The 22,172-nt window shown below is 39.2% G+C and overlaps 1 protein-coding gene and 1 long non-coding RNA gene across 2 annotated transcripts in view; one reads left to right on the top strand and one right to left on the bottom strand.

Annotated features, from left to right (window-relative positions):
* The first annotated feature begins 17,448 nt into the window (after nucleotides 1-17,448).
* Nucleotides 17,449-22,172, top strand: part of LOC117070129 — a 35,072-nt gene continuing 30,348 nt past the window's right edge. The window contains exon 1 of the long non-coding RNA XR_004431776.1: nucleotides 17,449-17,604. This is a non-coding gene — a long non-coding RNA (uncharacterized LOC117070129). The remainder of the gene's footprint in view (nucleotides 17,605-22,172) is intronic.
* Nucleotides 18,068-22,172, bottom strand: part of CERS3 (ceramide synthase 3) — a 121,865-nt gene continuing 117,760 nt past the window's right edge. The window contains exon 12 of the mRNA XM_033188834.1: nucleotides 18,068-20,563. Within this exon, the coding sequence (XP_033044725.1) occupies nucleotides 20,405-20,563 (159 nt within the window). The 3' untranslated portion in view covers nucleotides 18,068-20,404. The remainder of the gene's footprint in view (nucleotides 20,564-22,172) is intronic.

Raw genomic sequence — 22,172 nt, 5'->3', positions numbered from 1 at the left:
TGAATGTTTATAAAAGTTTTTTTTTCATAATTGCCCAACTTTGGAAGCAACCAAGATATCCTTCAGTAGGTGAATGGATAAATAAACTGTGCTTCATCCAGACAATGGGATATTACTTTGTGCTAAAATGAAATGAACTATAAAACAATGAAAAGACATGGAGGAGCCTTAAATGAACTTTACTAAGTGAAATAAGTCAATCTGAAAATGCTACAGACTATATGATTCCAACCATATGACATTCTAGAAAAGGCAAAACTATTGAGACAGTAAAAGGATCTGTGGTTGCTAGGCAGTGGGGGAAGGGAGGGATGATTGGGGGAGTACAGAGGATTTTTAGGGCACTGAAACTATCTGCATGGTACTATAATGATGACTATATGTCGTGATACATTTGCCCAAACCCATAGAATGCACAGCACCAAGAGCGAACCCTAGTGTACTATGGATTCAGGGTGACAACGATGTGTCCATGTAGGTTCTTTAATTGTAACAAGCATTTTGCTCTGATGAGAGATGTTGACCATGGGGGAGGCTATGCAGGTGTGAGGAAAGGGTTTATGGGCAACCACTATACCTTCCACTCAATTTTGCTGTGAGCTTAAAATTGTGCTGAAATATAAAGTTAATTTTTAAACACAAAACTAAAATCTATGCTAAAATGCTAAATGTGGACAAATAAAATCCATCTGTAAATGAAAAAATAACACACTGTGACCAAGATGGGCTGACCTCAGGAATGCTAAGCCAGTCCAGTAATAAGAAGCTATTACTATCAGACTAACAGTCCAAATGGCAAAGGGCTAAATCAACAACCCCAAGATATGCCATTCAACACCCATTTCTTATTTTTAAAAATAAAAAAGGAAGAATATATGTGTCAAACTAAAAGCCATCATCATGCTTAACGGTAACTAGAAACATAATCTTTAAAGGCAGAAGCAAGACAAGTGTAGTCTATATCAACACTAATATTTAACATTAATCTAGAGAGAAAAGCCAACGCATTTACACAAAAAGAAAAGAAAAATATTGGAGGAAAAATGGAAAATTATAATTTACACGTAATTTATTACTATCATACATAGTAATAAAGTATTTTGATTTATTACTATCATATATATTGTAATAAATCATCTGTAAATGATGACTTTCTATACATAGAAAACCCCAATATTGCTGAAAACCTATTAGAAACTTGAGTAGAGGGGTATATATCACAACTATCATACAAAAATCAATAGCTTTTTTAAGTATTAAAAAAACTAAAAGGAAGTAAAGATCTTATTTACAATAATAATCAAAGAGAAAATTAGTGAAAATTACAGGAAATGTTCAGGGTGTATACAAATAAAATCTCCCTATTTTACTAAGAGATCTAAAATAATTTAACTGAATAGCAAGACAACTCACTCTTGGGTGGGAATACTCAATATGATAAATTGTCAATTATTCTAAGTTTATAAATTTAAAGCAACCTTAAAATAGCATACCATTGGGATTTTGTGGGGAGCCTAACAAAAATACAAAACTAGAATTCATCCAGTTTCTAGCTTGGAATAAAATAAATGTTGGAAATAAAATAAAATAAAGATGTTGAATGGGCCAGCAATATTGGGAAAGACAAGAGGAAAAATGGATTATTGATCTAACCATATGAAAACCTATTATAAGGCTGTACTAATTAAAACAATTTGGTATTGGTAGTACTTTGGTGAAACATAATGGGAAGTCCAGAAAGAGACAAGAGACACAAAATAATTTAAGGGTGGCATTGCAAAGCGCAAGGGAAAAGAAAAAAGTGTTCAGCAAATGCCTTGGAGACAACCAGCAAATCATTAAAAACAAAAAATCCCTATTTACCTCACTCCTTACACCAAAATAAATGCCAGATGGAGCAAAGGGTTCATTAACCCATGTAAGTTATAAAAAGAAGCATGAATGTTTTTATGTATAGTTCCGTTTAGTGCAGACTTTCCAAGCAGATATAGACTCCAAAGACTGTTAAAGACATGATTAATATATTTTACTACCAAAGGAAAAAAAATTGCTCCCCCATGCTATATATAAAGTCATAAGACCAAAAGCAAACCGGGAAAATTTTATATTACATATGATGGAAAAGAAAACAACCCCCTTAATTTAATATGAGCTCATAGAAATTTACAAGGAAAAGAGCACTAACCCAATAGAAAAAGAGACAAGCAAACAAAAGAACCACAAATGTTCCATCTGCAAGTCAAACATGGTAAGATTAAGTCTCTCAGACAGACAAAAAGGTCAGAAGTTGATTCCCATTTCAGAGAAATGGCCACTCAAACACTGTCGGTAGAGTTTAAATGTTGTAGAACAAGGCAATTTGTATCTAGTGAAAAAAATTTGTATCTAGTATGTGCCTTTTGACCCAGAAATCCCACTTGTAGAAATTTACCCTATGGTAATTATGAATAGTAAGAAGAGTTAACATGTACTGAGTGCTTGCTCTAAGAAAGCAGGGTAAAAAATTCCCAAAATGGCTCATCTCATTGAATCCTCAAAATGACACCATGAGGAAGATCCTATGCACTTTTTGTAGATGACTAAACTGAGGGTGAAGAAATTAAGGGACTTGTCAGGCACAGTGGCTCACACCTGTAATCCCAGCACTGTGGGAGGCCAAGGCAGGAGGATGACTTGAGATCAGGAATTCTAGACCAGCCTGGCCAACGTGGTGAAACTCCGTCTCTACGAAAAATACAAAAATTAGCCCAGCATAGTGGCCCGAGCCTCTAACCCCAGCTACTCGGGAGGCTGAGGCATGAGAATCGCTTGAACCCGGGAGGCAGAGGTTGCAGTGAGCTGAGATCTTGCCACTGCACTCCAGCCTGGCCAACAGAGTGAGGGAAGGAAATTAAGGGACTTGACCAAGATTACACAGTATACCATGGAGTAGGGATTTTAACTCAGGCAGTGTTGGTTAAACACTTGCTCCCAAGGATGTTCATTGTAATATTGTAAGAGCTGAAAACTAGAAACAGCTCCAGCTTGCAACAATATGAGACTGGTTAAATATTTTGTGATACATTTCTAAGGATTACACATTTCTAAGGATTAGGGGCATCCCCTACAGACATGAAGTCCATCTGTGCTGATATGGAAAGCTCTCTACCACCCAGCAGAGAGAAAAAAGCAAGGTACAGACCAGCGTGTTCCACTCAGAGTACAGGTCTTTTTGTGTTTTAAAAATAGATTGCATGTGAATGCTAATAGCCTGTATGGAATCTTAGTGCAAATTAGGTAAGGGCAATGCCTCTGGGTGTTCACAGTCCTGGGGGCATGTAGAAGAGGTGGATCTATGCCTTCATTTCCACGTCACCTGGGCACATTAGTGCAGAGTTTATATGAATAAGGATAATAGAAACATAATTGTTTTTCAATGTCTGGTTGAGATGGGTTCCAGGACCACCCCCACCCGACCTGTGGATACCAAAATCCCCAGGTGCTCAAGTCCCTGATATAAAATAGCAGAGTATTTGCATACAATTGCGCACCTTCTTTCTGTATACTTGAAATCATACACTGTTAATGCGATGTAACTAGTTGTTATAAGGTACTGTTTAGGGAATAAAGACAGGAAAAAATGTCTGTATGTGTTCAGTACAGACCCAGTTCCTCCCCCCATCCACAATATATTCAAATTCCATCCATGGTTGGTCAAATCCATCCATGAATTCAGAACCATGGACAGGGAGGGCCAACTGTATACACAGAGGTGACATAAGTATGCAGAGTAGAGCCTAAACCACAGACCCCCCCAAGCTCACTGTCCTTAGTAGTATAATTTGAGTATTCCTTATTTTCATTAGTATAATTTGCTATTCCAGAAGACTTTTGTCATGCAAATAACTATACTGTTCATTTGAGGACCTTCTCACAAGACATTACCTTGGTAGACAGCTTACTCCTAAAAAGCCCTGAGACTCTTTGAACAGCTCAGGACTTTGGCATTGCTGCTTTCACCAGTCCTAAGCTGTGATATCGCCATCCTCAGCCAATCCTAGAAAGCTCAATGCAGTAGGGCCTGGTGAGCAGTGCTGCAACTCTGTCAAGGAGGTGCTCTCCCTTACTGCCATGAGCAAGAAGCTCAGAGCTGTCTTAGCCGCAAGTTGTGTTGCAGTCATTTGGGGAGTTGGCAGGGAGCAGTGGGTACCTCCTAAAATAGGCATAAGGGTGCTTGTGGATGGAGAATCACAATTAATGTCAACGTGCTTCTCTTTGGGAGAGAGACTGTGCAGAGAGTATTTTACTCTCCATTTTTGCATTATTTGAATGCCTTATGCACATGTATCACTTTTATTACTGTTTTTTTTTTTATGCCAATGGCGATTACCTGGTGGTAAGATTATGGGCCTTTATGTCTGCTTAAAAAAATTTTTTTTGCATTGAAAGTTCTTATAAAAAAGAGATTATGGCCAATAATGTCAGCTATCTAAGGTAAAAGTAGCTAGCTTTTCCTTTTTCATTTTAATAACTTAAAAATTATAATACATATGGAAAAGCATACAAATCAAGTGTACCATTTGATGATTGATCACAAATTGAACACACCCATGTAACCACCACCGAGGTCAAGAAGTAGAATGTCACCAGCATCGCGAAAGCCTGTAGGGCCCCCATAAAGACACAGCCCCTCCCTTCACCCCAGAGATAGCCACTACCCTGACTTTAGCATCATAGATTGGTTTTGTCTGATTTTGAATTTTATAAAAAACAGAAACATAAACTATAAATTCATTTTGGAGTAGATTCTTTAGCAAAACATTAAAATTGTGTGATGAAGCCACATTGTTGCAAATACCAGTTTGTTTCCATTGTTATATGGTATCTCATAGTGTAAATATACCACAGTTTACTTATCCATCCTACTCTTGGTGGACATTTGGAAAGTGTCCATTAGGCAATTATGAACATTGCTGATAGGAGCATTCACACACATGCCTTTTGTTTCTACAGTTGATCCTTGAGTAATACAGGTTTGAGTCACATGGGGCCACTTTTACATGGATTTTCTTCAGCTTCTGCCACCTGGAAGACAGCAAAACCAACCTCTCCTCTTCCTCTTCCTCCTCTGCCTACTCAATGCGAAGATGACCAGGGTGTCATGATGATGCATGTTCATGTAATGAATAGCAAATACATTTTTCTTCCTTTTGATTTACTTAATAATGTTTTTCTCTAGCTTACTTTATTGTAAGAATACAGTATGTTAACATAATACATCAAACATACAAAATGTATGTTAATTGCCTGTGTATGTCCTTGGTAAGGCTTCCGGTCAACAGTAGGGTATTGGTAGATACGTTTTTGGGGAGTTAAGTCATACATGGATTTTTCAGCTGCCTGGGCAGTCAGTGCCTCTAACCTCTGCATTGTTCATGCATCAACGGTATGCCGAGAAGTGAAACTGCTGGGTATAATATATACGTATATTCAATTACAGAAAATGACAAACTGGTTTTCAAAGTGGCTATGTTGATGACTGTTATGAAACCTCAGTCCTTGCCTTCTTAGTTCAAAAAAATTTAAACAAGAGACACAACAAAGAAGATGCAGCGTAGAGCAATGCAGCACAAAGAACACTCTCAAAGTAAGGTGCGGAATAGACTACACCCTGAGAGAGGACCAGAGGGGGCTGCTCCTCAGGATGAGACAGTGCTGCCTGTTACTGGGGAAACTCCTTTTATGGGAGTCTTACATGGTTGTTCACAAGAGGGTGGGAAGACGTGTTACTAGTAAGCATGTTCTGGGTGGTCCTCTGGGTGCATACGTGCAGTAGCCGTACATGCTTGTGCATACATTCATATATTGCATGTCTCATTAGCATCTTAAATCTGCACCCAGGGGTGCGTTTTTTACAATTGTAATGAACAAAGGGTCAGTCTGAGGACAGGTAAAATAAAAAAGCACATGCTGTCTCCAGGGGTTGTTCCCTACTGGATATAGCTTTGCTTGAATGAGCTTGACTACAACGCGAACGCTGGGACTTACTGTGTTGATGATGTGGTTGCCACAGTTGCCATCCCAAGGACTTGCTGGTTACTTCCCTGACTACCTCTCCTGCCTCAGCTGCATCTGTTTGCACTCCTCCAGCTGTGTGAGCTCTGCTGGCTCCACGTGATTGCTGTTTGGTACTATATAATTATCAATATTCTGGTAGGTGTTTATTTTATGGTGGTTGTACTTTGTATTTCTCTCGTGATTAATGAAATCGAGCACCTTTTCATGTGTGTTGGACATTTGGATATGGTCATTTCTAAAGCATCTGGTTAAATGTCTTGCTCACTTTTTTCACTGGGCCATCAGTATGTTTTCCTTTTTTTTTTTTTTGAGACAGAGTTTTGTTCTCATTGCCCAGGCCAGAGTGCAGTGGCGCCATCTCGGCTCACTGCAACCTCCGCCTCCCAAGTTCAAGTGATTCTCCTACCTCAGCCTCCCGAGTAGCTGGGATTACCAGGCGCCCGCCGCCACACATGGCTAATATTTTTGTATTGTTATTAAAGACGGGGTTTCACCATGTTGGCCAGGCTGGTTTCAAACTCCTGACTTCAGGTGATCCGCCTGCCTCGGCCTCCCAAAATGCTGGGATTACAAGCATAAGCCACCATGCCTGATCAGTATGTTTTCATTACTATTTTTTGTAGGAGTTCTTCAAATATTCCGAATGTGAACCTTTCATTAGTTCTGTGTGTTGCAGACATTTTCTCCCACTCTATGGCTTGGCTTTTCACTGTCTTAATAGCATCTTTTGACAAACAAATGTTCTTTATTTTGATTTAATATGATGTTAATGTTTTCCTTTATAAATAATGCTTGATGTTTTGTTCAAGAAATCTTTGCTTATTTTAAGATATTCTCTTACGTTTCCTTCTGGAACCATTATTATTGTACCTTTTGCATTTAAATATACAAAAATCTTGGAATTTATTTTGTGTATAGTGTTGTTAAGTAGGGGCCAAGTTTAAATTTTCCGTTTTTTTAGAGACAAGGTCTCATTCTGTCTCCCAGGCTGGAGTTTAATGGCTTGATCATGGCTCACTGCAGCCTCCAACTCCTGGGCTCAAGTGATCCTCCAGCCTCAGCATCCTGAGAAACTGGGACTATAGGAACACACTAGCTAGCACACTCAGCTAATTTGTTATTCTTTGTAGAGACAGTGGGGGACGGGTCTCACTATGTTGCTCAGGCTGGTCTCAAACTCCTGGCCTCAAGCAGTCCTCCCACTTTGGCCTCCAAAAGTGCTAGGATTATACACCTGAGCCACCATGCTCAGCTCTGTTAAATTTTTATCATTAGTGATAGCCAACTGTCCGTATATGCATGAGCTTGTTCCTGGACTTTAATAACAATGTTATTCTTCTATTTGCCTATGCTTGTACTGATTTTGAACTGCCATAAATATCTTTATAATATGTGTTAGTATTTGGCAGAATAAGTTCTCACTTTGTTCTTTCAAAGATTGTCTTGACCAGACTTGTTTCTTGGCATTTCTGTATAAATTACACACATATACACACACACACACACACACATTTATTTTATATATATGCATCTCCAATGACAGCTTTTATTTCTCCCTTTCTTTTTTTTAATTATTTTTCTTCTTTTTTTAATTATCAAGGTCATTGACTTTTAGAGAATCAAGGTATTCATTTTCTTTTTTTAATTATTATTATACTTTAAGTTCTAGGCTACATGTGCACAATGTGCAGATTTGTTACATATGTATACATGTGCCATATTGGTGTGCTGCACCCATTAACTTGTCATTTACATTAGGTGTATCTCCTAATGCTATCCCTCCCCCCTTCCCCCTCCCCACAATAGGACCCGGTGTGTGATGATCCCCTTCCTGTGGTCAAGTGATCTCATTGTTCAATTCCCACCTATGAGTGAGAACATGCAGTATTTGGTTTTCTGTTCTTGCGATAGTTTGCTGAGAATGATGGTTTCTAGCTGCATCCATGTCCCTACAAAGGACATTAACTCATCCTTTTTATGGCTGCATAGTATTCTATGGTGTATATGTCCACATTTTCTTTTTTTTTTTTTTTTTTTTTTTTTTTTTTTTTTATTATACTTTAAGTTCTAGGGTACATGTGCATAACGTTTATATCATGTATAACTCCCCAATGCAATCCCTCCCTCCTCCCCCCTCCCCATGATAGGCCCCAGTGTGTGATGTTCCCCTTCCCGAGTCCAAGTGATCTCATTGTTCAGTTCCCACCTATGAGTGAGAACATGCGGTGTTTGGTTTTCTCTTCTTGTGATAGTTTGCTAAGAATGATGGTTTCCAGCTGCATCCATGTCCCTACAAAGGATGCAAACTCATCCTTTTTGATGGCTGCATAGTATTCCATGGTGTATATGTGCCACTTTTCTTAATCCAGTCTGTCACAGATGGACATTTGGGTTGATTCCAAGTCTTTGCTATTGTGAATAGTGCCGCAATAAACATACGTGTGCATGTGTCTTTGTAGTAGAGTAATTTATAATCCTTTGGGTATATACCCAGTAGTGGGATGGCTGGGTCATATGGTACATCTAGTTCTAGATCCTTGAGGAATCGCCATACTGTTTTCCATAATGGTTGAACTAGTTTACAATCCCACCAACAGTGTAAAAGTGTTCCTATTTCTCCACATCCTCTCCAACATCTATTGTTTCCTGACTTCTAATGATTGCCATTCTAACTGGTGTGAGATGGTATCTCATTGTGGTTTTGATTTGCATTTCTCTGATGGCGAGTGATGACGAGCATTTTTTCATGTGTCTGTTGGCTGTATGGATGTCTTCTTTTGAGAAATGTCTGTTCATATCCTTTCCCCACTTTTTGATGGGGTTGTTTTTTTCTTGTATATTTGTTTGAGTTCTTTGTAGATTCTGGATATTAGCCCTTTGTCAGATGAGTAGGTTGCAAAAATTTTCTCCCATTCTGTAGGTTGCCTGTTCACTCTGATGGTAGTTTTCTTTGCTGTGCAAAAGCTCTTTAGTTTAATGAGATCCCATTTGTCAATTTTGGCTTTTGCTGCCGTTGCTTTTGGTGTTTTAGACATGAAGTCCTTGCCCATGCCTATGTCCTGAATGGTACTACCTAGATTTTCTTCTAGGGTTTTTATGGTATTAGGTCTAACATTTAAGTCTCTAATCCATCTTGAATTAATTTTCGTATAAGGGGTAAGGAAAGGATCCAGTTTCAGCTTTCTACTTGTGGCTAGCCAATTTTCCCAGCACCATTTATTAAATAGGAATCCTTTCCCCATTTCTTGTTTTGTCAGGTTTGTCAAAGATCAGATGGCTGTAGATGTGTGGTATTATTTCTGAGGACTCTGTTCTGTTCCACTGGTCTATTTCTCTGTTGTGGTACCAGTACCATGCTGTTTTGGTTACTGTAGCCTTGTAGTATAGTTTGAAGTCAGGTAGCGTGACGCCTCCAGCTTTGTCCTTTTGACCTAGGATTGTCTTGGCAATGCGGGCTCTTTTTTGGTTCCATATGAACTTTAAAGCAGTTTTTTCCAATTCTGTGAAGAAACTCATTGGTAGCTTGATGGGGATGGCATTGAATCTATAAATAACCTTGGGCAGTATGGCCATTTTCACGATATTGATTCTTCCTATCCATGAGCATGGTATGTTCTTCCATTTGTTTGTGTCCTCTTTGATTTCACTGAGCAGTGGTTTGTAGTTCTCCTTGAAGAGGTCCTTTACATCCCTTGTAAGCTGGATTCCTAGGTATTTTATTCTCTTTGAAGCAATTGTGAATGGAAGTTCATTCCTGACTTGGCTCTCTGCTTGTCTGTTACTGGTGTATAAGAATGCTTGTGATTTTTGCACATTAATTTTGTATCCTGAGACTTTGCTGAAGTTGCTTATCAGCTTAAGGAGATTTTGGGCTGAGACGATGGGTTTTCTAAATATACAATCATGTCATCTGCAAACAGGGACAATTTGACTTCTTTTTTCCTAACTGGATACCCTTGATTTCTTTCTCTTGCCTGATTGCCCTAGCCAGAACTCCCAACACTATGTTGAATAGGAGTGGTGAGAGAGGGCATCCCTGTCTTGTGCCAGTTTTCAAAGGGAATTTTTCCAGTTTTTGCCCATTCAGTATGATATTAGCTGTGGGTTTGTCGTAAATAGCTCTTATTATTTTGAGGTACGTTCCATCAATACCGAATTTATTGAGCGTTTTTAGCATAAGGGCTGTTGAATTTTGTCAAAAGCCTTTTCTGCATCTATTGAGATAATCATGTGGTTCTTGTCTTTGGTTCTGTTTATATGCTGGATTACGTTTATTGATTTGCGAATGTTGAACCAGCCTTGCATCCCAGGGATGAAGCCCACTTGATCATGGTGGATAAGCTTTTTGATGTGCTGCTGAATCCGGTTTGCCAGTATTTTATTGAGAATTTTTGCATCGATGTTCATCAGGGATATTGGTCTAAAATTCTCTTTTTTTGTTGTGTCTCTGCCAGGCTTTGGTATCAGGATGATGTTGGCCTCATAAAATGAGTTAGGGAGGATTCCCTCTTTTTCTATTGATTGGAATAGTTTCAGAAGGAATGGTACCAGCTCCTCCTTGTACCTCTGGTAGAATTCAGCTGTGAATCCATCTGGTCCTGGACTTTTTTCGTGGGTAGGCTATTAATCGTTGCCTCAATTTCAGAGCCTGTTATTGGTCTATTCAGGGATTCAACTTCTTCCTGGTTCAGTCTTGGGAGAGTGTAAGTGTCCAGGAATTATCCATTTCTTCTAGATTTTCTAGTCGATTTGCGTAGAGGCATTTATAGTATTCTCTGATGGTTGTTTGTATTTCTGTGGGGTCGGTGGTGATATCCCCTTTATCATTTTTTATTGCGTCTATTTGATTCCTCTCTCTTTTCTTCTTTATTAGTCTTGCTAGCGGTCTGTCAATTTTGTTGATCTTTTCAAAAAACCAACTCCTGGATTCATTGATTTTTTGGAGGGTTTTTTGTGACTCTATCTCCTTCAGTTCTGCTCTGATCTTAGTTATTTCTTGCCTTCTGCTAGCTTTTGAATGTGTTTGCTCTTGCCTCTCTAGTTCTTTTAATTGTGATGTTAAAGTGTCAATTTTAGATCTTTCCTGCTTTCTCTTGTGGGCATTTAGTGCTATAAATTTCCCTCTACACACTGCTTTAAATGTGTCCCAGAGATTCTGGTATGTTGTATCTTTGTTCTCATTGGTTTCAAAGAACATCTTTATTTCTGCTTTCATTTCGTTATGTACCCAGTAGTCATTCAGGAGCAGGTTATTCAGTTTCCATGTAGATGAGCGGTTTTGATTGAGTTTCTTAGTCCTGAGTTCTAGTTTGATTGCACTGTGGTCTGAGAGACAGTTTGTTATAATTTCTGTTCTTGTACATTTGCTGAGGAGTGCTTTACTTCCAATTATGTGGTCAATTTTGGAATAAGTGCGATGTGGTGCTGAGAAGAATGTATATTCTGTTGATTTGGGGTGGAGAGTTCTATAGATGTCTATTAGGTCCGCTTGGTGCAGAGATGAGTTCAATTCCTGGATATCCTTGTTAACTTTCTGTCTCGTTGATCTGTCTAATGTTGACAGTGGAGTGTTGAAATCTCCCATTATTATTGTATGGGAGTCTAAGTCTCTTTGTAGGTCTCTAAGGACTTGCTTTATGAATCTGGGTGCTCCTGTATTGGGTGCATATATATTTAGGAGAGTTAGCTCTTCCTGTTGAATTGATCCCTTTACCATTATGTAATGGCCTTCTTTGTCTCTTTTGATCTTTGATGGTTTAAAGTCTGTTTTATCAGAGACTAGGATTGCAACCCCTGCTTTTTTTTGTTCTCCATTTGCTTGGTAGATCTTCCTCCATCCCTTTATTTTGAGCCTATGTATGTCTCTGCATGTGAGATGGGTCTCCTGAATACAGCAGACTGATGGGTCTTGACTCTTTATCCATTTGTTTGCAGTCTGTGTCTTTTATTGGAGCATTTAGTCCATTTACATTTAAGGTTAATATTGTTATGTGTGAACTTGATCCTGTCATTATGATATTAACTGGTTATTTTGCTCATTAGTTGATGCAGTTTCTTCCTAGCCTCGATGGTCTTTACATTTTGGCATGTTTTTGCAATGGCTGGTACCGGTTGTTCCTTTCCATGTTTAGGGCTTCCTTCAGGGTCTCTTGTAAGGCAGGCCTGGTGGTGACAAAATCTCTAAGCATTTGCTTATCTGTAAAGGATTTTATTTCTCCTTCACTGATGAACTTAGTTTGGCTGGATATGAAATTCTGGGTTGAAAATTCTTTTCTTTAAGAACGTTGAATATTGGCCCCACTCTCTTCTGGCTTGTAGAGTTTCTGCCGAGAGATCTGCTGTTAGTCTGATGGGCTTCCCTTTGTGGGTAACCCGACCTTTCTCTCTGGCTGCCCTTAAGATTTTTTCCTTCATTTCAACTTTGGTGAATCTGGCAATTATGTGTCTTGGAGTTGCTCTTCTGGAGGAGTATCTTTGTGGCGTTCTCTGTATTTCCTGAATTTGAATGTTGGCCTGCCCTACTAGGTTGGGGAAGTTCTCCTGGATGATATCCTGAAGAGTGTTTTCCAACTTGGTTCCATTTTCCCCCTCACTTTCAGGCACCCCAATCAGACGTAGATTTGGTCTTTTTACATAATCCCATACTTCTTGCAGCTTTGTTCATTTCTTTTTCTTCTTTTTTTTCTTTTGGTTTCTCTTCTCGCTTCATTTCATTCATTTTTGATCCTCAATCGCTGATACTCTTTCTTCCAGTTGATCGAGTCGGTTACTGAAGCTTGTGCATTTGTCACGTATTTCTCGTGTCATGGTTTTCATCTCTGTCATTTCGTTATGATCTTCTCTGCATTAATTAGTCTAGCTGTCAATTCTTCCACTTTTTTTTCAAGATTTTTAGTTTCTTTGCGCTGGGTACGTAATTCCTCCTTTAGCTCTGAGAAGTTTGATGGACTGAAGCCTTCTTCTCTCATCTCGTCAAATATGTGCCACATTTTCTTAATCCAGTCTGTCACTGATGGACATTTGGGTTTATGCCAAGTCTTTGCTATTGTGAATAATGCTGCAATAAACATACGTGTGCATGTGTCTTTGTAGCAGCATGACTTATAATCCTTTGGGTATATCCCCCAGTAATAGGATGGCTGGGTCAAATGGTATTTCTAGTTCTAGATCCTTGAGGAATTGCCACACTGTTTTCCACAATGGTTGAACTAGTTTACAGTCCCACCAACAGTGTAAAAGTGTTCCTATTTCTCCACATCCTCTCCAGCACCTGTTGTTTCCTGATTTTTTAATGATGGCCATTCTAACTGGTGTGAGATGGTATCTCATTGTGGTTTTGATTTGCATTTCTCTGATGGTGAATGATGATGAGAATTTTTTCATGTGTCTGTTGGCTGTATGAATGTCTCCTTTTGAGAAGTGTCTGTTCATATCCTTTGCCCACTTTTTGATGGGGTTGTTTGTTTTTTCTTGTAAACTTGTTTGAGTTCTTTGTAGGTTCTGGATATTAGCCCTTTGTTGGATGAGTAGATTGCAAAAATTTTCTCCCATTCTGTAGGTTGCCTGTTCACTCTGATGGTAGTTTCTTTTGCTGTGCAGAAGCTCTTTAGTTTACTTAGATTCCATTTGTCAATTTTGGCTTTTGTTGCCGTTGCTTTTGGTGTTTTAGACATGAATTCCTTGCCCATGCCTATGTCCTGAATGGTATTACCTAGGTTTTCTTCTAGGGTTTTTATGGTTTTAGGTCTAACATTTAAGTCTCTAATCCATCTTGAATTAATTTTCATATAAGGAGTAAGGAAAGGATCCAGTTTCAGCTTTCTACTTACAGCTAGCCAATTTTCCCAGCACCATTTATTAAATAGGGAATCCTTTCACCATTTCTTGTTTTTGTCAGGTTTGTCAAAGATCAGATGGCTATAGATGTGTGGTATTATTTCTGAGGGCTCTGTTCTGTTCCATTGGTCTATATCTCTGTTTTGGTACCAGTATCATGCTGTTTTGGTTACTGTAGCCTTGTAGTATAGTTTGAAGTCAGGTAGCATGATGCCTCCAGCTTTGTTCTTTTGGCTTAGGATTGTTTTGGCAATGTGGGGTCTTTTTTGGTTCCATATGTACTTTAAAGCAGTTTTTCCCAATTCTGTGAAGAAAGTCATTGGTAGCTTAATGGGGATGGCATTGAATCTATAAATTACCTTGGGCAGTATGGCCATTTTCACAATATTGATTCTTCCTATCCATGAGCATGGTATGTTCTTCCATTTGTTTGTGTCCTCTTTTATTTCACTGAGCAGTGGTTTGTAGTTCTCCTTGAAGAGGGCCTTTATATCCCTTGTAAGTTGGATTCCTAGGTATTTTATTCTCTTTGAAGCTATTGTGAATGAGAGTTCATTCATGATTTGGCTCTCTGTCTGTTACTGGTGTATAGGAATGCTTGTGATTTTTGCACATTGATTTTGTATCCTGAGACTTTGCTGAAGTTGCTTATCAGCTTAAGAAAATTTGGGGCTGAGACAATGGGGTTTTCTAAATATACAATCATGTCATCTGCAAACAGGGACAATTTGACTTCTTCTTTTCCTAACCAAATACCCTTTATTTCTTTCTCTTGCCTGATTGCCCTAGCCAGAACTTCCAACACTATGTTCATTAGGAGTGGTAAGAGAGGGCATCCCTGTCTTGTAATGTTTATTTCTTGAAATATTACATTGGCTAGAATGAAAAATACAGTATTGGCTGGGTGTGGTGGCTCACGCCTGTAATCCCAAGACTTTGGGAAGCTGAGGTGGGCAGATCACTTGAGGCCAGGAGTTCAAGACCAGTGTAGCCAACACAGCGAAACTGTCTGTAATAAAAATACAAAAATTAGCTGGGTCTGGTGGCGTTCGCCTGTAATCCCATCTTCTTGGGAGGCTGAGGTGGGAGAATTGCTTGAACTCAGGAGGCGGAGGTTGCAGTGGGCCAAGATTGCACCACTGCATTCCAGCCTGGGCGCCAGAGTGAGACTCTGTCTCAAAAAAAAGAAAGAGAAAGAGAAAAAGAAAAGGAGAGGAGAGAGGAGAGGACAGGAGGGGAGGGGAGGGGAGGGGAGGGGAGGGGAGAGAAGAGTGAAGGGAAGATAAACAATATTAACTATATTTAGAATGATGAGTATCCTTGAAGATCACAGGCATCCTTGTCTTAATAACAGTCTGAGAGGGAAAAGTTTTCAATAGTTTCAGTATTCCATTATTACAGCATTACAATGCTTTTTCACTTTTTAAAGATACTATTTATCAGATTAAGGTAGTTCCATCCTACTTTGGTAAAAGGGATTTTTTCTTTTGTTGTAAGAGATGTATGTTGAATTTTATAAAGGTTTTTAAACATATGGTTTTTTCCTTTATTTTATAACAATGGTCAATAACACTAATTTTTAAGTGTTAAATCAACCTCAAGTTCCTAAAATAAACCCAACCTGGTTTTCACATATTATCTCTTTATATATTGCTGAATTCAGTTTGCTTTCATCTAGGAATTTTGTACCTATGTTCATGATTGACTTAGTCAATAGTTTTGTTTCTTTCTTCTTCTAATATTATTGTCAGATTTTGACATCAAGATTATGCTGGCCTTATAAAGCAAGTTTGGAAATGTCTGTTCCTTTTGTCCCTGGAAAAGGTTGCATAATACTTGTATTTTTTTTTGTGGCAGGGGAGTGGGCGGGTAGGGTTAAAATTTCAGATTCAGTTTTGTTTCAGATAGAGCACTATTTAAATATCTATTTCTTCTTGTGTCCATTTTGACAAGTTTTGTCTTCCTAAGAATTTACACATTTTATATACATCTTCAAATGTATTGATATAAAGTTGTTCACAATATTCTCCCATTACCTATTTGGTTTCTGCTTGGTCTACAGTGACAGATCCTTTTCATTCCTAACATTGCTCTTTGTCTTTCTTCATCAGTCTTGCGAGATTTTTATAATTTTTTTATTTTAAGAAACCAGTTTTTTTGATACTCTGAGCTATTATATGTTTTACATGTTATTAATTTTCCTTCTTACATTTTGATATATTTAGACAACTGATTTTGTCAGCCTTTATCTTTACTTATAAAAGCTTTTAATATATTTTTTCTCTAAATTTCGTATTAGTTGCATCCCACACATTTTTTACTATAATTCAGTTTAAAATGTTTTATTTCCATTATGATTTCTTCTTTGATCTACAGGTTTTTTAGAAGTGCATTGCTTAATTTAAAAATATGTGGTGATTTTTCCATTTATCTTTTTGTTATAGATTTCAAGTTTAATTCCACTGTTATCTGTAATCATATTCCATGTGATTTTAAACCTTTGAAATGTTTTTGAAATTGCCTTAAAGGCCACTATATGGCCTATTTAGGTAAATGTTCCATATGCACTTGAAACAAATGTAAATTCTGCAGTTGTTGTGGACAGTGTTCTATATATATGTCAAGTAGGTGGATTTTGTTAATGGCATTGTTCAGATCTTCTATATTCCTATAGGGGTTTTTTTTGTCTTCTTGTTCTATCAGATACTGAGAGATGTATTAAAAAATGCCCAAACAGGATTATGAATTTGTTACTCCTTTTAAGTCTGTGAAATTTTTCTTTATGTATTTTGAAGCTATATTATTAGGTGTATATAGATTTAAATTTTTTATATTTTCCTAGTTGATTAATCCCTTTCATTAGTTTTGTTTTTTGTTTTGTTTTGTTTTGTTTTTGAGATGGAGTTTTGCTCTTGTTGCCCAGGCTGAAGTGCAATGGCGTGGTCTTGGCTCACTGCAACCTCTGCCTCCCGGGTTCAAGCAATTCTCCTGCCTCAGCCTCCCAAGTAGTTGGGATTACGTGCACTCAACCAACCCAAAAATTACGTTGCCCGGCTAATTTCTGTATTTTTAGTAGAGATGGGGTTTCACCATGTTGGCCAGGCTGGTCTCAAACTCCTGACTTCAGGTGATTCACTTGCCTCAGCCTCGCAAAGTGCTGGGATTACAGGGGTGAGCCAGCACACCTAGCCCCTTTCATTAGTATTAAATATTCCTCTTACTATCCACTAATTCTCCTTTCCTTTGTCTGATATTGATATAATTATGCCAGCGTTTTTTGGGGGAGGAGTAGAGTTTGCATGGTATATATTTGTCCATCATTTTACTTTCAACATTTTTTTATGTATATCTCTTATAAGCACCATATAATTGAGATTTTAAAAAATCCAGCCTGGCAATCTTTGTTTTTACACTTGTTGTAATTACTGGTAAATGTGAACTGAAATCTACCTACTCACCATCTTCACATGAGTTTGTGATTCATCTTGCCTGTTCTGTGTTTCCTTTTCTTCTTTTATTTTGGATTCAATATTCTGTACCATTGCATTTTCCCATCTCTTAGCATATGAAACTGCAGATAGGACTAAAACCAGAGGAGGGCACAGAGAACCTTGACTGTTCTTCAGAAATATGTGGGACTCTGTTAAAATGAAGATTTCTGCTTCTCACTCCAGAAGTATTGAATCAAAATGTGGAGCAGAAACAGGCAAGGTGCATTTGTTTTTAAAGCTCCGCAGGTAATTCTGATGGACAACCAGTTGAACCATCAATCTAGACTCTGTTTCCTCCTACACCTTTGAAAGGTAAATACAGAAAATAAGGCTGAGAAAACACCTTTAGAATCAGTCCCCTTTCTTAGCACTTCAGTGGTTCCTGCACAGGTTGCAGATGCCGTGCTCTGGTTAGACTCCAGCCCTTAGGCTGGCTGGTTCCACCGTGCATAGCCCAGAGGCTCACCCCAATCAGGCAAGGGGCTCCCCATGTCAGCCAGGCTCCTCTTATCTGGTGTCTGACACCGCAAAGGCAGCAGCCCAAATATCCCAACCTGGCTTCCTTCTCCTCACTGCTTCCCTGATTCCCGGCATGGCCCTTCTGGAGGAATGGCAAGTCTTTACTTCCACTACACAGGAAGACCTGTAAGCAACGTGTGTGCTGAATCTACTCAATCACCACGTACACTGGACTTTTTGTTTTATTGTAAAGTCATTACTGTTACAATATTGATGGCACTGCAGACTGCATTTTTATAAGGTCCTCTGGAAGAATCCCGAGCCCTTGTTTCCTGTAGAAAGGGTGGTTTCCTTTAAAATTAACCACAAAAGCCCTAAATAGTGTTACAAAAATGTGTATCTACTTCTTATGAAGTGGTTTAGTGCTTTCAGCTGTATCAGAAATAGTTAAAATTGGTATATCAATTTTACCTTCAACATTCAAATGAGAAAACAAACTGGAGATAGAGCTAAACAAACACTTTTCTACCTTAAGCAAGAAGATATTGGGTACAGAGGCAGAAACCAAATAAGCAAAGAAGAAAATATACGGTTAACTGAAAACATAAAAAACTGCATCTTAGTGTGACCTTCTTCCACCAAAATAATAATAATATAATATTAATAAATCAATAGCTATGCCCCAAAGTGGGTGCAGGCATTTTGATTTATAATATCATATTATACATATAATGCTTGTGATATTGTCCTCATAAAAGCAAATGTTATACAGAGAATATCTGACCTTGTTTTTCCGTTCTAACAATTTCTCAAAAAGATATTTTGTTGCGGAAAGAATTCTAAAGGATTTTTTGTTTATTTTTGTTTAGCCTTCAGGTTTCAAATGTATACTTTCATGTAAAAATAATAACGCAGTCTGTTCTGTGCAGAGTGTCCTTCCGGCCTCAGGGGCCCTGCAGCTGCCCTGCTTGGGGCTGATTTTCCAGTCCCTACAAGCCGACCACTCCTGTGGCTTTATAATACGAGCCCCTGAATAAATAGGATGAATATACAAAATCTGACCATTATGAGAGACTGTGGTGGGGGTGAGGGCGGATGCAGATTTCACTCAGGGTCTTCCTTGGGAAGGCCTGGCCTCTCCTCAGTTAGCAGCCACCTGAGAAGTCTCCCAGGTCAGCCCTGTACACTGTGCCCAGGACATGTGTTCCTGTGGGGACAAGGCCACAAGGGAGGCAGGGACGTGTGCAAGTCTTCCCCAGTGCTCCCTTCCTGAGGGTGAGGACAAGCTGGCTACTGACCTGCCCATCCCTATTCTTCCTCCCAGGGAGCTGGCACTGACTCAAACACCTGCCCTTAAATGTTTCTCAGGGGTATATTTTGGCCTTTTGTGTTGTGCTGTTTCACTGTGACACAGGCTGATTGGATTGGAAGCCAGAGGAAATCACGCAGCATCCTCTGTTCCCAAGATCTCCCCTGGGTCAGGCAGTGCACATGCATGCCCTCCCTAGAGGCTCAGGCCTCCTGTGTGATGCGGCTCAGCAAGCAGCCTGACCTGGATCCCATTCCCCCGTGGAGGTCCCCAGGTAGTTGTGTTGGCCTGAAGGAAGGGCTCAGGGCAGCAGCACAGAAATTTCCCTCCTAGAAAGGAAAAAAGGGAAAGACCAGCAAATGACAGGAAGGAACAGGGCCTAAACTTCCTTCCTTGAACCACGGGTCCTGAGGGAGAAGAATTCCAGGAAACTCTGAGAATGACCCTTGGGGAACTGGTGCATAAATAGTTAGCAAATAAAATGGAACACCTTTCTCGGCACTTTCATTTCCAGGTATCTCCAGAGTTATTTAAGAGGAATTTTTAAAGATTCTGTCTTTTGTTCAGGCCCAACACAGTGCCAAGTTTAGCCAGGTTTCTCTCTCCCAAACAGTGCAAAGTGGGTTGGTTCACGATGACCCCATGGTTGACAGTGTGTACTTAAACTTCTGTGATCTCACTTAATCCTTACTGCAACCCTGTGGGGTGGCAGGCAGGGACTAACACCACCCTTTGGAGGTGAGGCACCTAAGCTTCAGGATGTGTCCATAACGTGGAAGGGTCTCCTGGTGTGGTCCTTCTGCTCCTGTCCTACTGCCACTTCTAACTCATTTTTGAGAAACAAGCTGCTCTTTGTGGCCAAATACACCTGAGAAAAATGGGATTACTTAGCATTTGTGAAAGCGTCCCGAGGACAGGCAAGGTGACAAAGTGAAAGGGCCTATAACAAAGTGATCCCCTGAGAAAGTTACATGCACAAAGGAGTGCAGTTAGAACTGAAACGGTTCTCTGGAGAAATCTTTGAAATATTTGACCAGTCTGAGTCCTAACTGCAGTAAAAATTCATGGGCATGCTTGTATTTAACATTTTAACACAAGTTAACAACATTTTGGTAAACACATCTTAGGTGGGAGGGAAGGCGGTGGTGAGAAAGAGGCAAGGGCAGAATCTGGGGTATGTGTGGGGCTTGGAAGCCAGGCTGCCAACAGTCCTTGCAGCATGCTGTGCCGTGGGAGTCCCATGGGCTTCCAGCTAACAGCCATGCTGACCATTGGGAATGAGATGCCTCTCAGCCCCGAGGCCGTTCTTTAAACAATCCATCTCTTTGCCTTTGGTACCCTCTTCCTCTTCCTCCTCCTCTTCCTCTTCCTCTTCATAATCCTCGTCATCGCTTCGCACGTCCTGGATGTTCTAGACAAAGGAAAGAATTGGCTGAGTGACAATCTTCCAGGAAGAGTCTTGAGTAAATCTGCCAACAGCCAGTTTCAAGTATGGCTCCCTTTAAGGAAAACCCAATATCCAAATAACTAAACATTCACCAACATTGACTATATCATGGATCATAAAGCAAACCTTAACAAACCTAAATAATTGACATTACGCAAAGCATATTTCTAGATCATAATGGAATTAAGCTAGAAACTCATATCAAAAAGATAATAGGGAAATTTCAAAACACTTGGAAATTAAATAAGACCCTTCTAAACAATCACTGGGTCAAAGAGTAAGATTCAAAGAATATTAGAAAATATTTTAAACTAAATGAAAATTAAAATACAACATATCAAAATTTGTTCAATGCAGCTAAAATAATGCTTAAAAGGAAATACATAGCATTAAATGTTCATATTCAATAAGAAAAAAAGGTCTCAAACAATTTGAGCTTCAACTTTAAGAATCTAGAGGCCGGGCGCGGTGGCTCAAGCCTGTAATCCCAGCACTTTGGGAGGCCGAGACGGGCGGATCACGAGGTCAGGAGATCGAGACCATCCCGGCTAACACGGTGAAACCCCGTCTCTACTAAAAATACAAAAACTAGCTGGGCGAGGTGGCGGGCGCCTGTAGTCCCAGCTACTCGGGAGGCTGAGGCAGGAGAATGGTGTAAACCCGGGAGGCGGAGCTTGCAGTGAGCTGAGAGCCGGCCACTGCACTCCAGTCCGGGTGACAGAGCGAGACTCCGCCTCAAAAAAAAAAAAAAAAAAAAAAAAAAAAAAAAAAAGAATCTAGAAAAAAAGAAGAGCCAAATAAACCCAAAGCAAGCAAAAGGAAGGAAATAATTAGGGCAAAACAATTAATGAAACTGAAAACAGAAAAAACAATAGAGAAAACCAATAAACCCAAAAGCCAATTCTTTGAAAAGATCTATAGCACTAATAACTCACTAGCAAGATTGATAAAGAGAAAAAGAGGGAAAGCACAAATTAGCAGTAAAGAAAAAGAAGACAAGACTATAGATACTGCAGACAATAGAAGAATAACAACAGAATGCTATGAACAACTCTATGCATATACATTTGACAACTTAGATAAAATGGGCCAATTTCTCAAAAACTACAAACTACTAAAACTTGCCCCAGCTGAAATAGGTAACCTGGATAGTCATATAACTATGAAGGACATTTAATTTGTAATCAAAAACCTTCTGAAAAATAGCAGCATTAGGTCCAAATGTTTACATTGATAAATTCTATGAAACTCACAAAGGAGAAATAACACAAAATATCCACAATCACTTCCAGAAAATAGAAGAGGAGGGAACATGTCTCACTTTATTTTATGAGGCCAGAATTACCCCGTGCAAAGTTTTTGCAGAAGTGATTAAGATCCTTGAGATAAGAATAGTATCCTAGATTATGTAAGTGGGCCCTCTATGGCATCACAAGTGGTCCTTATAAAAACTGAGGCAGAGGAAGGGCCAACACACAGAAGAGAGGCAATATGAAGACAGAGAAGAGACTGGGATGATGCAGTTACAAGCCAAGAAATGCTGGCAGCCACCAGAAGTTAGAAGCAGTTAGAA

Source organism: Trachypithecus francoisi, unplaced genomic scaffold, assembly GCF_009764315.1.
Source record: "Trachypithecus francoisi isolate TF-2019V2 unplaced genomic scaffold, Tfra_2.0 Lachesis_group3, whole genome shotgun sequence".
NCBI classification, from domain to species: Eukaryota; Metazoa; Chordata; class Mammalia; order Primates; family Cercopithecidae; genus Trachypithecus; species Trachypithecus francoisi.
This window is presented reverse-complemented; position numbering and strand designations above follow the sequence as displayed.